The sequence below is a fragment of the Chiloscyllium punctatum genome, chromosome 32 (genome assembly GCF_047496795.1).
Source record: "Chiloscyllium punctatum isolate Juve2018m chromosome 32, sChiPun1.3, whole genome shotgun sequence".
Taxonomy (NCBI): Eukaryota; Metazoa; Chordata; class Chondrichthyes; order Orectolobiformes; family Hemiscylliidae; genus Chiloscyllium; species Chiloscyllium punctatum.
In genome coordinates this window covers 44,921,066-44,935,399 of record NC_092770.1, presented here as the reverse complement: position 1 = coordinate 44,935,399, position 14,334 = coordinate 44,921,066, and the positions used below count along the sequence as shown (strand labels likewise).

General features: G+C 47.4%; 1 protein-coding gene across 1 annotated transcript in view; it reads right to left on the bottom strand.

The window, feature by feature from the left end:
* The window catches only part of LOC140458131 (uncharacterized), a 118,627-nt gene that overhangs the window by 66,944 nt on the left and 37,349 nt on the right, over window positions 1-14,334 (bottom strand). The window contains 1 exon segment of the mRNA XM_072552241.1: window positions 1,868-1,979. Within this exon segment, the coding sequence (XP_072408342.1) occupies window positions 1,868-1,979 (112 nt within the window).

The window sequence follows — 14,334 nt, the reverse complement described above, 5'->3', positions numbered from 1 at the left end:
AAATAAATAATCTGAAAATAAACTTAAGGCATAGCAGGACAGCTCAGTTTCATGGAATGCCAATGTTGGCCAGGTTGACACTTAACATGGCCAAGACAATCTCAGGAGTGGGAAGGGTTTCCTGGCAGAAATACTTAAGCCCAAGGTTTTAGAACTGGAGTTACTGTGGTGCATTTGTGAAGCTGAGAACTACATAGATGGCACATTTAACAAAATGGCCGCACACCATTCTATGACCAGGCAGGCAAAGAGGGAATTGACAAACCATCTCGGAAGCTCAGGCACGTATCTTGAGTATCTCTCTCTCACTTACTAATTGATTTTCTATTTGGGCATTGTTAAGGACAATGGTTCATAAGAGAATGCAGCAGGGGCCAGAGGGCATTCAGATAGAACAAAAACAAAGCAAGAGATGTAGAAAAGCTGTTCATGAAAGTGGAAAGCAGCAGAAACTATTCCTAGTATGAACCTCGGTCAAATTATAGAAGAGTGTTAAAAAGCATGTATCTGAATGCATGGTGTATTTGCAACATGGTAGGTGAATTGATAGTGCTGCAGGGTGAGCAACACTGGAAAATTAATATTAAAAGGACATTCAGCATTTAGGAAGGATAGGCAGAAAAGACAAGGTGGTGGGTAGGGATGACTTTAAAGGATGGGAGCAATGTATTTGTATGAGAAGATCTCTGATCAGAAGAGCAAAACATAGAATATTTTTGGATACAGCTAAAAATCAGCAAAGGCAGCAAGAATTCATTAGTGTGGTATAAAAAAACTCTGTTCTGGATTAGTGGTGCTGGAAGAGTACAGCAGTTCAGGCAGCATCCAACGAGCAGCAAAATCAACATTTTGGGCAAAAGCCCTTCATCAGGCTCTGAACAGGCTGTTGTTGTAGACCATACTGTAAACTTGGAAACGAGAGGTGCACGTAACAACAGGAATGCAGATATCATGGGTGACTTCAATCTACATAAAATCGAAATCTAGTTAACAACTATGTTAGAAATAGAATTCCTGCAGTGTGGAAACAGGCCCTTCGGCCCAACAAGTTACACCGATCCTCCAAAGAGTAGCCCACCCAAACCCATTCCCCTATTCTATATTTGCCCCTGACTAATGCAACTAACCTACACATCCCTATGGGCAATTTAGCATGATCAATTGACCTAACCTGCACACCTTTGGACTGTGGGAGGAAACCAGAGCACCCGGAGGAAACCCACACAGACACGGGGAGAATGTGCAAGCTCCACACAGGCTGGAATTTAACTTGGGACCCTGGCGCTGTGGGGCAGCAGTGCTAACCACTGAGCCAAAGTGCTGCCCATGTTGGAGAAGGAGAATTCGTGGAATATGTTTAATATAATTTTCTGGAGCAATATATTAGGCAATTAGAGCCCAGGCTATTTTAGATTTAATCTTATGCAAAGAGGAAGGGATAATGAGTGATCTTGTTCCCTAGTCTGACAGAATTCCCATTAAGTTTGAAAACAGTAGATCAAACTGAAACTAAGATCCTAAATTCAAACAAAGGCAATAATCGTGGAACAAGGAAGAATGTGGTTTGGAAAATTACATGAAAAGATTTGTTGATATTTGGCATGGCTATTATTTAAAGAATTATTTCTTGCTGTCTTCCTTTAAGACAAAAATACCCTACAGGTAAAGCAAGAGAGCTATGGCTAACAAGGGAAGTTAAACATATTACTAGATCAAAAGAGGCAACTTAGAAAGCTGTCAGAAAAACAATATAAGCCTAAGGATTGGGAGAATTTTAGAATTCAGCAAAAGGACCAAGAAATTTTGATATTATGATCATGCTGAGTATGACTTTAGGATATTTGAAGCAGGTCTACAAATTTCTTACAGTTTTGGCCATCATGATGCACTCCTCCAATCCCACCAGTCACAAACAATGGAATTCCAACTCTGTGTGCTACCATCATAGTAGCTGAAACTGTGGTACCACCAGATAGGCCCTGATAGAAAACAAACAAAATCAACATTACTGTGCCTAAACACGTTGTTACGTTTCTCAAAGCACATAAGTAAGACACAAGATACCTTACTGGAGCAAAGCTTCAATATTGGCATCACAGCACCTAATATTCTGGAATGTACACTTAAATTAATCTTTTTACTCATGTCTGAAACAAAAGCAAATTTGAATCAATTAGTTATTGGCAGGATGTGCTGACCATGCCAAACTATCTTCGAATCATCTTTCATCAGCTTATTAAAAAGGTTTATCATTATCAATATTGAGGTCACTGATCCTAGTTACAAGGTGAAGCAGGAGTTCTGGAGGCCCACTCAGTTCCAACTGACTTCACAAAATAGGAGCAGTGTTCATAGCAAGTTTCCAGAATAACTAACAGAATCCTTTTTAAAAAATTCTTTCATTGGATGTGGGTATCACCGGCCACATGTATTACTCATCCCTAACTGTATTATGTATCAATTGTATTGCTGTGGGTCTGGAGTCACTTGTATGCCGGACCAGGTAACGGTGGTAGTTCCTTCCCAAAAGGACATTCGTGAACCAGATGGGTTCTGGAACAAATCAACAACAGCAAGACTAGGGTAAAAGAATCTAAGTCAAAGCAAATCAAAGCCTAAGTTTGCCAGCAGGAATATTTCACCAGGAAATGAAGGGAGTTTAGAGCTGCAGATTAACTGCTAATGCGGAACAATGTTCACATTGACAAATGGACAATAACTGGTCTAGAATTTAGACAACTTCAAAACAAAATGAGAAAATGAATGTTCAAGTATGGTGGAGAAAGATCTGTTACTATTTTTAACAAATCATTTCCATATTTAGGTTTATCTCTCGCCTTGTGGGCAGAGTATGTTTTGTCCAAGATGCTTCAGCCACCAGACCAGTACACAGGAAAAGGACTGAATAAGTGTGAAGTTTATAAGACTGCAAAAAAATCACAGTTTACAAGCAGTGAAGGCTAAAATCAGGAATGAGTTGAAGAACTGATGACTCAAAATTGTACAATTAATAAATACGACCAATTTTTGTTCAAAATTCTTTCTTGCTGGATTAATCTTAAAAATTGTGGTCACATACTTATGGCAGTAAAAGTAAATCAACAAAACAGAGCGATACTCAAGACAAAAGTGTTTCTGAAAGTGACAAGTAGCAGATGCAGCGGAAAATTATAGAAACTGACCAAAAACCTGAATGATATCTCCTAGGTATGGCATTGTGCTGTGTGTTGTTTTATTTCAATCCACATTTATTGTACTAGGTCATCACAGAAAGCTAATGTTAAACGTAGAGACCAAACTGAGCAATTACAAAACTTAACCGATCAGCGATCAGGGATGAAGTACAGGCAATGAAACATTTAAAGTTTTAAGGGCTAATAAACATGAAAAAAAAACACATGAATAACTGTATTCTTAAATTCGCATTATCAGGTGAAGAAAGTGGACGTTTTATTGACATTTCATGTACTAATCTTGCTGATGGGTATTGTACATATCTACCAGAAACTACCAGACACCGCGATGATTTAAACATTTACTGCTTGTGGCTAATTGGTGGTGGTGAGCTACCTTAGAATCATAGAAACAGCATGGAAACCGACCCTTCAGTTCAAACCACCCATGCCAACCAGATATCCTAAATTAATCTAAATTAGTCCCATTTGCCAGCATTTGGCCCATATCCCTCTAAAACTTTCTTATACATATACCCATCAGATGCCTTTTAAATGTAATTGTACAAACCTCCACCACTTCCTCTGGCAGCTCATTCCATACACACACCACACCCTGCATGCAACACTTTCCCTTTTATATCTTTCCCCATCACCTGTTTTATCTCTTTTCCCCCCTTCACCCTAAACCTATACCCTCTAGTTCTGGACTCGCCCACCCCAGGGACAAGGTCTTGCCTATTTACCCTCTTCATGCCCCTCATGATTTTATAAACTTCTATAAGGTCATCCCTCAGTCTCCAATGTTCCAAGGAAAAATGCCTCAGTCTATTCAGCCTTTCTTATAGCTCAAACACTCTAAATCTGGCAACATCAAGTCCCAGTTCAGCAAAGATCAGCAATTTACTATTAGCTCCGAACGAATGGAATACTCTGCCCCGAGTGGGGCCCCTGTGTGCACTAAGCCCAAGCTGCACAAATATACAACCTTTGCACCTATCTCACAAATCGCTTTTTAAAAAAAATCGGCTTCCCGTTTGCAGTGAAATTGTTTTATCTTTCCGATAAACTAACACAAGGCCAGCAGTTAATACTATTTGTTCACATTAAAATCAGAAGGTCTCGCACGCAATCTGTACGCTGTTAGTCCCACTCCTTTTCTACATTACATTTGTCAATTTACTCCGACAGCACTCGGCCCCTCGATCTTGCTGAGAGATTTACACATTTGGTTCTTTTGAAATTAGCTTGATAAACAAACCTCCAAACCAGCAGTTGCTCCATGTTCTCTTACCTACCCTTCCAATCCCTCGGGCAATGTGTCTATAAACGATGAACTGTGACCTGACAGGACTGAAACTTCCAGACAATCAAACCCCTCTGTTCCACTAGAACAATTCTGGGGATTTCTTCAATGTCACTGGCACAGAGGAGCTCTCCTGAGAGATGTGTGTCAGAGGCTCTCACAATTCCCAAGCAACTAAACTACCAAGTAATTAACCGGGACATGTACATTTTGAATAGACAATTCTTGAGGAACACTCGAGTTGACTGATTAGCTTCAGAGGGTTCTGACATTACGAGCCCAACTATTAGCCAGGAAGGTTACAGTATTAAAGTCTGTAGTAATTCCTGGACAACTGTCAAATAAAACTTATCAAATCCAAAGATGCACAGGTCAGGTGAATTGGCCACATTAAATTGCTCATAATATTAGGTGCATTAGTCAGAGGGAAATGGGTCTGGGTGGGTTACTCTTTGTGGGAATCAGTGTGAACTTGTTGGGCCAAATGGCCTGTTTCCACACTGTAGGGAATCTAACCTAATCTAATAAAAAGAATCTTCTGGGTACACTGAACGATGCCCACCCCACATTCTTCCTCATTCCTGCCTCCATAGTCACACCACTGACATCCCCAGTGCGAAGAGCTGACTGATTTATCCCTGCCACCTCCCACGACACTCAACACCCCCACAGAAACCCAAATGCCCCCTTCCCCTACCCCTGCCATGGATACTTCACCAGCTGGCTGCTCAACTGCCCATAATAAACACAACACGCATTTTTAACACAAAGTATTAAACATGTATTTATTAACCAGGGAACATAAACCATATTCCAGTCTGTTCTCAATAACTTTATTGGTTTGCCTCTTTTATGAGATAAGTAAGGGAATACATATCGATAGACAAGACTTTTGGAACTGCCATAATGGGTTTCCTTATTTTATTGGAGGAAGGTAACTGTTGAAAGTAATTATTCTGTCATGTCTCCCTTTGAGTTAATTTTTTAAAATCTCCAATGGCCTGACTCTTTTTGGCACTAATTGAAGAATTGTCTTTTAAAAGTTGTTCACAGGATGTGAGCATTGCTGGCTAGATCAGCATTTATTGTCCATCTCTAATTGCTGAACAAACAGTTAAGTGAACTACATTGTTGTGGGTCTGGAGTTACATGTAGGCCAGACCAAATAAGGATGGCACATTTCCTTCCCTAAAGGACCTCAGTTACAATTTTACATTAGTGATTACATGGTCACCATTGGCTAGCTGCTTATTTTATATTTTTGATTAATTCAAATTTCAACACCTACTTCTACCAACATGCTCCCACTGGACAATACTACCCACCCCCCATCCACCCCAGTTATCAAGATCCACATTGAGACTCAAGACAACGTGGACCACATCTCATACCTTGGGATGGTCCTTTCAATGAGGTCAGGCATTAATGAGAAAATTTAATTTTGGCTCTAATATACTAGTGTGGCTTTTGGCCATTGAAGAGCTGAGTATTTGATAACACGGATGTCAAGTCTAACATAAACCTCATGGCTGAAGACATGGATCTATAACAGACATCTGAGGTTCCTAGAGAAATATCATCAGTAATACTTCTGCAAAAATTTACAAATCCTATGGCAGTATAAAGTTAAAAATCACACAACACCAGTTATAGTCCAAAGGTTTAATTGGAAGCACACTAGCTTTCGGAGCGACGCTCCTTCATCAGGTGACCTCCAGTGTCAACGTTCTCTCTGAGGTCAACAGTGAGTCTCTAATTCTGATCAGTCAGCTGTGTTGGGTGGGCCACATCATCTGTGTGCCTGACACAGCCATCCAAAACAAACTTTCTTCTCTGAGCTTTGTTGTAGCAAACAGTTACCTACAAAGAGGAAAAGGGCATTGTAGATCTTGGCAGAGACAGTCTGGAGTTTCCATCCTACAATACCTACCCTGTGGCTTGGATTGACCTAGCACTGCAATGCACTGACTTTGTGCTTGATCATGCAATGCACCACCCAGTGGTGGTATTGATGATAACTACAGCCAGGAATGTTTGTACTGACACCACAGCTTTTCCTTCCATTAGCCACCATTGTGAGGTAGTTAAACATCTTGTGGTTCTTGGTATTGATGGAGGTTGTAACGATTGAATCCATCTCCTCCCAGATAGCTTTCACCACCTCACTAAGGTGCATCCAGCCGAGCTGAAGTTTACATAGCGTAGAGGATAAAAGGGCTATACAGGTTATTGGTTAGGCCACTTATGGAATATTGCATGCAATCCTGGTCTCCCTCTTATAGGGAGTATGTTGTGAAACTTGAAAGAGTTCAGAAAGGATTTACGTTGCCAAGGTTGGAGGGTTTGAACTGTAGGGAGAGGCTGAATAGGCTGGGGCTGTTTAACTACCTCACAGTGGTGGAGCGTCGGAATCTGAGGGGTGACCTTACGGAAGTTTATAAAATCATGAGGGGCATGGATAGGATAAATAGACAAAGTCTTTTCCCTGAGGTGGGAGAGTCCAGAACAAAAGGGCTTGGGTTTAGGGTGAGGTGGGGGGAGATATAAAACATACCTAAGGGGCAATTTTTTCATGTCAATGGTGGTGCATGTTTAGAATGAGCTGCTAGAGGAAGTGGTGGAGGTTGGTACAATCACAACATTTAAAAGGCATCTGGCTGGTTATATGACTAGGAAGGATTTAGAAGCATGGCCAAGGGGACGAGATTAGTTTAGGATATCTGGTCGGAATAGGCTAGGTGGACTAAAGGGTCAGTTTCTGTGCTGTACATCTCTATGACAGCTAGGAGACTTTTGAGAAATGTGCAGCTTGAAGGTTTGAAAAGTGAACAAGGTGGAGTTGTATTCTGTTGTAAGTTCTGCTTGCAGATGTTTCTCCGAGAATTTTCTTTGGGTAGATTTGCTGCCATCAACCCTTCTTACAATACTCGTCTACAGGGCCTACCAGTACTATGTTGTGAAGGACTAAGTGCTAATAAATCTTTGATTGAAGAGGAACGTTTTTGAGTAACAAGAGGTAGTTTATTATATAATAGTAGATAACAGTAACAGGGTACATTAGCTTAAAATAGGTCAACTACATTAACATTTGCTATGAGACATTGTTATTCCTTAAGAGACAGTAATTAGGACTGTTCTACAGGGCTGTAGATTGTAGGACTGACTAACAACCAGTAAGAAAGCTAGAACAACTCACTAGCTCTGTCCAGAGATAGTAATTTGTATATAAGTGGGCAGCGCTGTTACAAAGCTTCCAAGATACTCTTACAGGCCAAATGCCTTATGAAACAAATACCAGCCTGACCTAAAGGGGAGAGGAAGGAGAGTATTAGTGTGTTCCAAAAAAAGAGCAAAGAGAAACTGAGTATTGTGCACTGGGCTAAGGTGAGAAGTGAACCTGTGTAACATTGGGACACTAAATAGCCAGGATTGAACCACAGTGTTCCAAAAGTGGCCTAATCAATGTCCTGTACAGCCACAACATGACCTGCCAATTCCTACACTCAATGCACTGTCCAAGAAAGGCAAGCGTACCGACTGCCTTCCTCACTACGTTATCTACCTGCGACTCCACTTTTAAGGAAGTATGAACCTGCACTCCAAGCTCTCTTTGTTCATTAACACTCCCCTGGACCTTCCCATTAAGTGTGAGGTCCTACCCTGATTTGCCTTTCCAAAATGCAGTACCTCACATTTACTTAAATTAAATGTCATCTGCCACTCCTCAGCCCATTATCCTTCTGATCAAGTTCCCATAGTACTTTGATGTAACCTTCTTGGCTGTCTATTACACCTCCAATTTTGCCTTCTTGAAGCACTGTATTTATTCTATGGAATTACTTTAAATCCTTGCTGACACTCATAAGTTTCTTCAAAATTTTGAGATTGTTTTAAAAATATGCCATGGGTGGCATGGTGGCTCAGTGGTTAGCACTGCTGCCTCCCAGCACCAGGGACCCAGGTTCGATTCCAGCCTTGGGCGACTGTCTGTGTGGAGTTTGCACATTCTCCCAGTGTCTGTATGGTTTTCCTCCGCATAGGGATTCTAATTCTATGTGGCATAGGTAGACCCACATTGCTCTTAAAGAGAGAGTTCCAGGATTTTGATCCTGTGCTCGTAAGGAATGGAGACATGGTTCCAGGTCAGGATGGTGTGGTCTTTGAAGGGAACCTGTAGGTGGTGGTGCTGTCAAGTATCTGCTGTCCTTGTGCTTTTAGGTGGTAGAGGTTGTGGGCTGTGGGATGTGGGGTGTCGCTGGCTCATCCCTAATTGCTCCTGAGAAGGTGACAGTGAGTTGCCTTCTTGAACTGCTGCAGCCCCATGTGCTGTAGATAGACTCACAATGCCTTAAGGGAGGGAATTCCAGGATTTTGACCCAGTGACAGTGAAGGAATGGCAAAACATTTCCAAGTCAGGATGGTGAGTGGCTTGTAGGGGAACTAGCAGGTGATGGTGTTCCCATGAATCTGCTGACCTTGTCCTTCTAGATGGAAGTGGTTGGGGGTTCAAAAGGTGCTAAGGATCTGAGATTAGATTAGATTCCCTACAGTGTGGGATCAGGCCCTTCAGCCCAAAAAGTCTATACCAACCCTCTGAACAGCACCCCACCCAGACCCATTTTCCTCTGACTAATGCACCTAACAGTATGGGCAGTTCAGCACGGCCAATTCACGTCACCTGCATATCTTTGGACTGTGGGAGGAAACCCATGCAGACACAGGGAGAATGTGCAAACTCCACACAGATAGTTGCCCAAGGGTGGAACCTGGGACCTTGGTGCTGTGAGACAGCAGTGCTAAGCACTGAACCACCGTGCCAGCCCGATCTTTGGTGAATTTCTGCAGTGCATCTTACCAAAGGTACACGCTGCTGCTACTGAGTATCCATGATGGAGGGCGTGGATGCTGGTGGGGTGTGGTGCCAATCAAACAGGCTGCTTTATTCTGGATAGTGTCAAGCTTCGTATTTGAATTGTATCCATCCAGGAAAGTGAAGAGTGTTCTATTACTTGTGCCTTGGAGATGGTGGATAGGCTTTGGAGAGTCAGCAGGTGAGTTCCTTGCCACGGTATTTCTAGCCTCTGACCTGGTCTTGTAGCAACTATGTTTATTTGATGAGTCCAGTTGAGTCTGTGGTCAATGGTAACCTCCAGAATGTTAATAGTGAGGTATTCAGTGATGGTAATACCATTGAATGTAGGGCCGGTGGTTAGATTGTCTCTTATTGGAGATGTTCATGGACTGGCAATTGTGTGGGGCAAATGTTACTTGTCACTTGTCAACCTAAACCTGGATATTGCCCAGACTTTGTTGCATTTGGACATGGACTGCTTCAGTAGCTGGGCATTCACAAATGGTGCAAAACTTTGTTAATGATTGCACATCCCCACTTCTGATGTTTGTGAAGAAAAGATCATTGATGAAGCAGCTGAAGATGGGTAGACCTTGGACACTACCATGAGGAACTCCTGCACAAATGTCCTGGCGCTGGGATAACTGACCTCCAACAACCATGACTTCTTCCTGTGTGCCACGTCAGACTCCGAGCAGTAGAAAGTTTGCTCCCTGATTCCAGTTTTGCCAGCACTCCTTGTTGCAACAGTCCGTCAAACGTGGCCTTGATGTCAAGGGCTATCCCCTCTCACCTCACCTCTGGTATTCAGCTCTTTTCTCTATATTTGAACCAAGAATATAATGAGTTCAGGAGCTGAGTGGCCCTGGTGGAACCCAAACTGGGTGTCACTGAGCAGGTTATTGCTGAGCAGGTGCTGTTTGATAGCACTGCTGATGACACCTTCCATCACTTTAGGTGATGATTGAGAGTAGACTGATGGGGCTGTAATTGGCCAGGTTGGAATTCTCCTGCTTTGTACAGGACATACCTGGGCAATCTTCTACATCGTCAGGTAGATGCCAGTTTTATAACTGCATTAGAGCTTGGCTAGAAAAGCAGCATGTTCTGGTGCGCAAGTCTTCATTACTATTGCAGGAATGTTGTCAGGGTCCATAGCCCTTGTAGTATCCAGTGTCTCCAACCATTTCTTGATGTTAGGTGAAGTGAATCAAATTGTCTAAAGACTGACATCTGATATGCTGGGACTACCGGAGGAGGCGGAGATGGGTCATCCATTTGGCACTGTTGGCTGAAGATTCTTCAGCCTCATCTTTTGAAGAAACTTTAAGAATTAAGCACATACATTTCAAGTGCAAGATCTTTTGAATTTGTTTTTCAATCAAGTGACTACTGCGCCCCAATGTAATTAACAAATGGTTTAATATATTTTTAAAATATTTTCACTCATTTAAAACAAAGGTTGCACACATAGGTGGTGGACTAACAGTGATGTAAAATGCCCATCTGTCACAAACTCCCTTTCCACAATATTAATCAAACTGCACCTACCTCCCAAAAAAAAATCAAGCGCATAGCAAAGACACAGCCCAACTGCATTGTATTGTTGCCAAAAAAAAACAATCGACAAATACAAAATCTACAAAATGGTAGAAAAATCAAAAAAGGATGCAATTTTCATGCAGTGGCTTTTTAATTTTTTTTCAAAAAACGAACACAACTTCTGACACTCCTGTTATCTTCCTTTCTCCTTACCCCCACACTACCGCCTAACTGCAGTAGTGCTTATTTTGTCCCCAGCACCCACTTGTGTGCGCGCACGCAGGTGTGAGACACAGTGAGGGACACAAGGTGTACGAATCTTTATTCAATTTTCACCACCAGGAAGAAAGGAAAACACCCAAGGGGCCGGTGACAAGCACTGCCCTTCACATCAAAGGGCAATGCTGTGTGATCAAAACAGTGAAGGGGAGGGCAGGGGTTAAATCAAAATAGAGTTGGACGGGGAAATAATGCACTCTACTCCCTGCGGCGCCCACCTCTCCCTGAACAACTCCAGGGTGTTGGTGGACATCACGCGCTCCTTCTCAAAGGACACCCGGGCTCTAACGTAACCGCGGAAGAGGGGCAGGCAGTCGGCCCTAACGACCCCCTCCATGGCCCGCTGTCTGGACCTGTTGATGGCCAGTTTGGCCAGGCCCAGGAGCAGACTCACAAGAAGGTCTTCGGACCTACCCTCCCCACCTCTGTACCAGGTGCCCGAAGATCAGGAGCGTGGGACTGAAGTGCAACCAAAAGCAGAGGAGGAGGTTTTTAAGAAAATCAAAAAGGGAGTGCAAATGCCCACACCCAATATACACGTGGTCCACGGACTCCACAGAACAAGCAGTTGGGTTGGGAGTCCGTGAACCACCGCAATCTGCGGTTGCAGGGGACCCTCTGTGTGCAGCACCCTCCACCCCAGATCCCTGAGAGAAAGGGGGAGGACTCCCGCGTAGAGAGCCCTCCACTGGAGATCCCCACCGCCCGGTGGCAAATGGGCACGCCAAGGCGTGTCCGGGCGGTGGATGAGGGAGAAGAGGTGGATGGTGTGCAGCAGCAGTCTATACAGGGCCTGCCTTTTTACATCCTTAAAAAGGGACAGAAATGAAAATTCTGGAGGCAGCTCAGGTTCCCGCGGGAAGTACGGGACTTAAGGGCCAATGTCAAATTCCGTCCGGGCTGGGGTGAGCGTGGACAGGATCCCACCGCACACCTGAGCGTCCAACTGGTGCACTACATCGGGTCCGAGCACCACCGTTTTAAGGCGTCGGATGGCGGTGGCCACGTACTGGACGTCTACCGCTGCCCTGCTCGCTATGTCCTGCGGCAGCGTCCAGCCCAGGCCCCCGGCACCCAGCACGTCCCCCGACCCTGGTCACCCTCGCCACCACAGCCCTCCCCTCCGACAGCCACTCGAACCCACGAGTACAGAGGTGCAGCTTCCTGAGCAATGGCTCCCTGACAACAGCCGCTACTCCAGCCGGAGGGTAGGCACGGCGCGATTCGACCATGTTCCAGACAGTGATCAGGTCCTGGTAAAAAACAGGGAGGGGGGGTGGGGCGAGGAGTGGAAGGAGGAGAAGGAGGGAGGAGGAAGAGGAGGGAGGAGGAAGAGGAGGGAGGAAGAGGAAGGAGGAAGAGGAAGGAGGAAGAGGAAGGAGGAAGAGGAAGGAGGAAGAGGAAGGAGGAAGAGGAAGGAGGAAGAGGAAGGAGGAAGAGGAAGGAGGAAGAGGAAGGAGGAAGAGGAAGAGGAAGAGGAAGAAGAGGAAGAGGAAGAGGAAGAGGAAGAGGAAGAGGAAGAGGAGGAGGAAGAGGAGGAGGAGGAGGAGGAGGAGAAGGAGGAGAAGGAGGAGAAGGAGGGAGGAGGAAGAGGGGGAGGAGGAAGGAGGAGGAAGGAGGAGGAAGGAGGAGGAAGGAGGAGGAGCGAAGGGGGGAGAAGGGGAGGGGGGACGGGTGGAGGAGAGGGGGGGAAGGGAGGAGGGGGGGGAAGGGAGTGGGGGGGGGGAAGGGAGTGGGGGGGGGAAGGGAGGAGAGGGGGGGGAAGGGAGGAGAGGAGGGAGGGGGAAGGGGGGGAGGAGGAGAGGGGGAGGAAGGGGGGGAGGGGAAAGAGGGGGGAGGAGGGGAGGGGGAAGGAGGGGAGTGGGGGGGAAGGGGGGGGGGAAGGGGGGGGGGGGAAGAGGATGACGGGGGAGGAGGGGGACGGGACGGGGAGGACGAGGGGGACGGGACGGGGGGGACGAACGGGGGGACGGGGAGGGGGGGGACGGGGGGGGGGGGGGACGAGGGGGACGGGGAGGGGGGGAGGAGGGGAACGGGGAGGGGGGGACGGGGAGGGGGGGGACGGGGAGGGGGGGGGAGGAAGGGGACGGGGAGGGGGGGGGAGGAGGGGGACGGGGAGGGGGGGGGGAGGAGGGGGACGGGGAGGGGGGGGGAGGAGGGGGAGGAGGGGGACGGGGAGAGGAGGGAGACGGGACGGGGGGAAGAGGGGGACGGGGAGAGGAGGGAGACGGGACGGGGGAAGGGACGGGGGGAGTGGGGAGGGGGGAGACGGGGGAGGGAAGGGGGGACGGGAGGGAGGGAAGGGGGGGGACGACAAGGGGGAAGGGGAATGGATGGGGAAGACGGGGGGGGACAAGGGGGACAAGGGGGAAAGAGGGGGAGGGGAAAGAGGGGATGGGCGAGGGAACAGGGGGATGGTGGGGACGGGGGAGGAAGGGGGGGACGGGGGAGGGAAGGGGGGACGGGGGAGGGAAGGGGGGACGGGGGAGGGAAGGGGGGACGGGGGAGGGAAGGGGGGACGGGGGAGGGAAGGGGGGAGTGGGGACGGGGAGGGAAGGAAGGGGCGATGGGGGGGGGATGACAAGGGGGACAGGGGGGTACGGGGGACAAGGGGGAAGGGGAATGGAGGGGGGAAGACGGGTAGGGGAAGATGGGGGGGACAAGGGGAAAGGGGTCTAAGAGGGGACAGGGGGAAAGGGGGGGGGGGAAAGAGAGGGGGACGGGGGGGGGACAGGGGAGGGAAGGGGCGAATGAGGGAGGTACAAGGGGGAAGGGGGATGAAGGCGTACAAAGGGGAAGGGTGACGGGGGGGGGGGGAAGGGTAGGGAAGGGGGACAAGGGGGACGGGGGGGGAAGGGGGAAGGGGCGAGGGGAGGGGGAGGGAGGTAGGGGGAGGAGGAGGGTAGGAGGAGGAGGGGGAAGGGGGAGGAGAGGGAAGGGGGGGGGAAGGGGGAGGGGGGGAAGGGGGAGGGAGGGGAAGGGGGAGGGGGATGGGGGAAGGGGGACGGGGGAGAGATGGGGGTACGAGGGAATGAAAAGGGGGACGGGGGACAAGGGGGACGGGGGACAAGGGGGAGGGGGGACAAGGGGGAGGGGGGACAAGGGGGAGGGGGGACAAGGGGGAGACAGGGGGAAAGAGGGGGAGGGGGGACAAGGGGGAGGGGGGACAAGGGGGAGGGGGG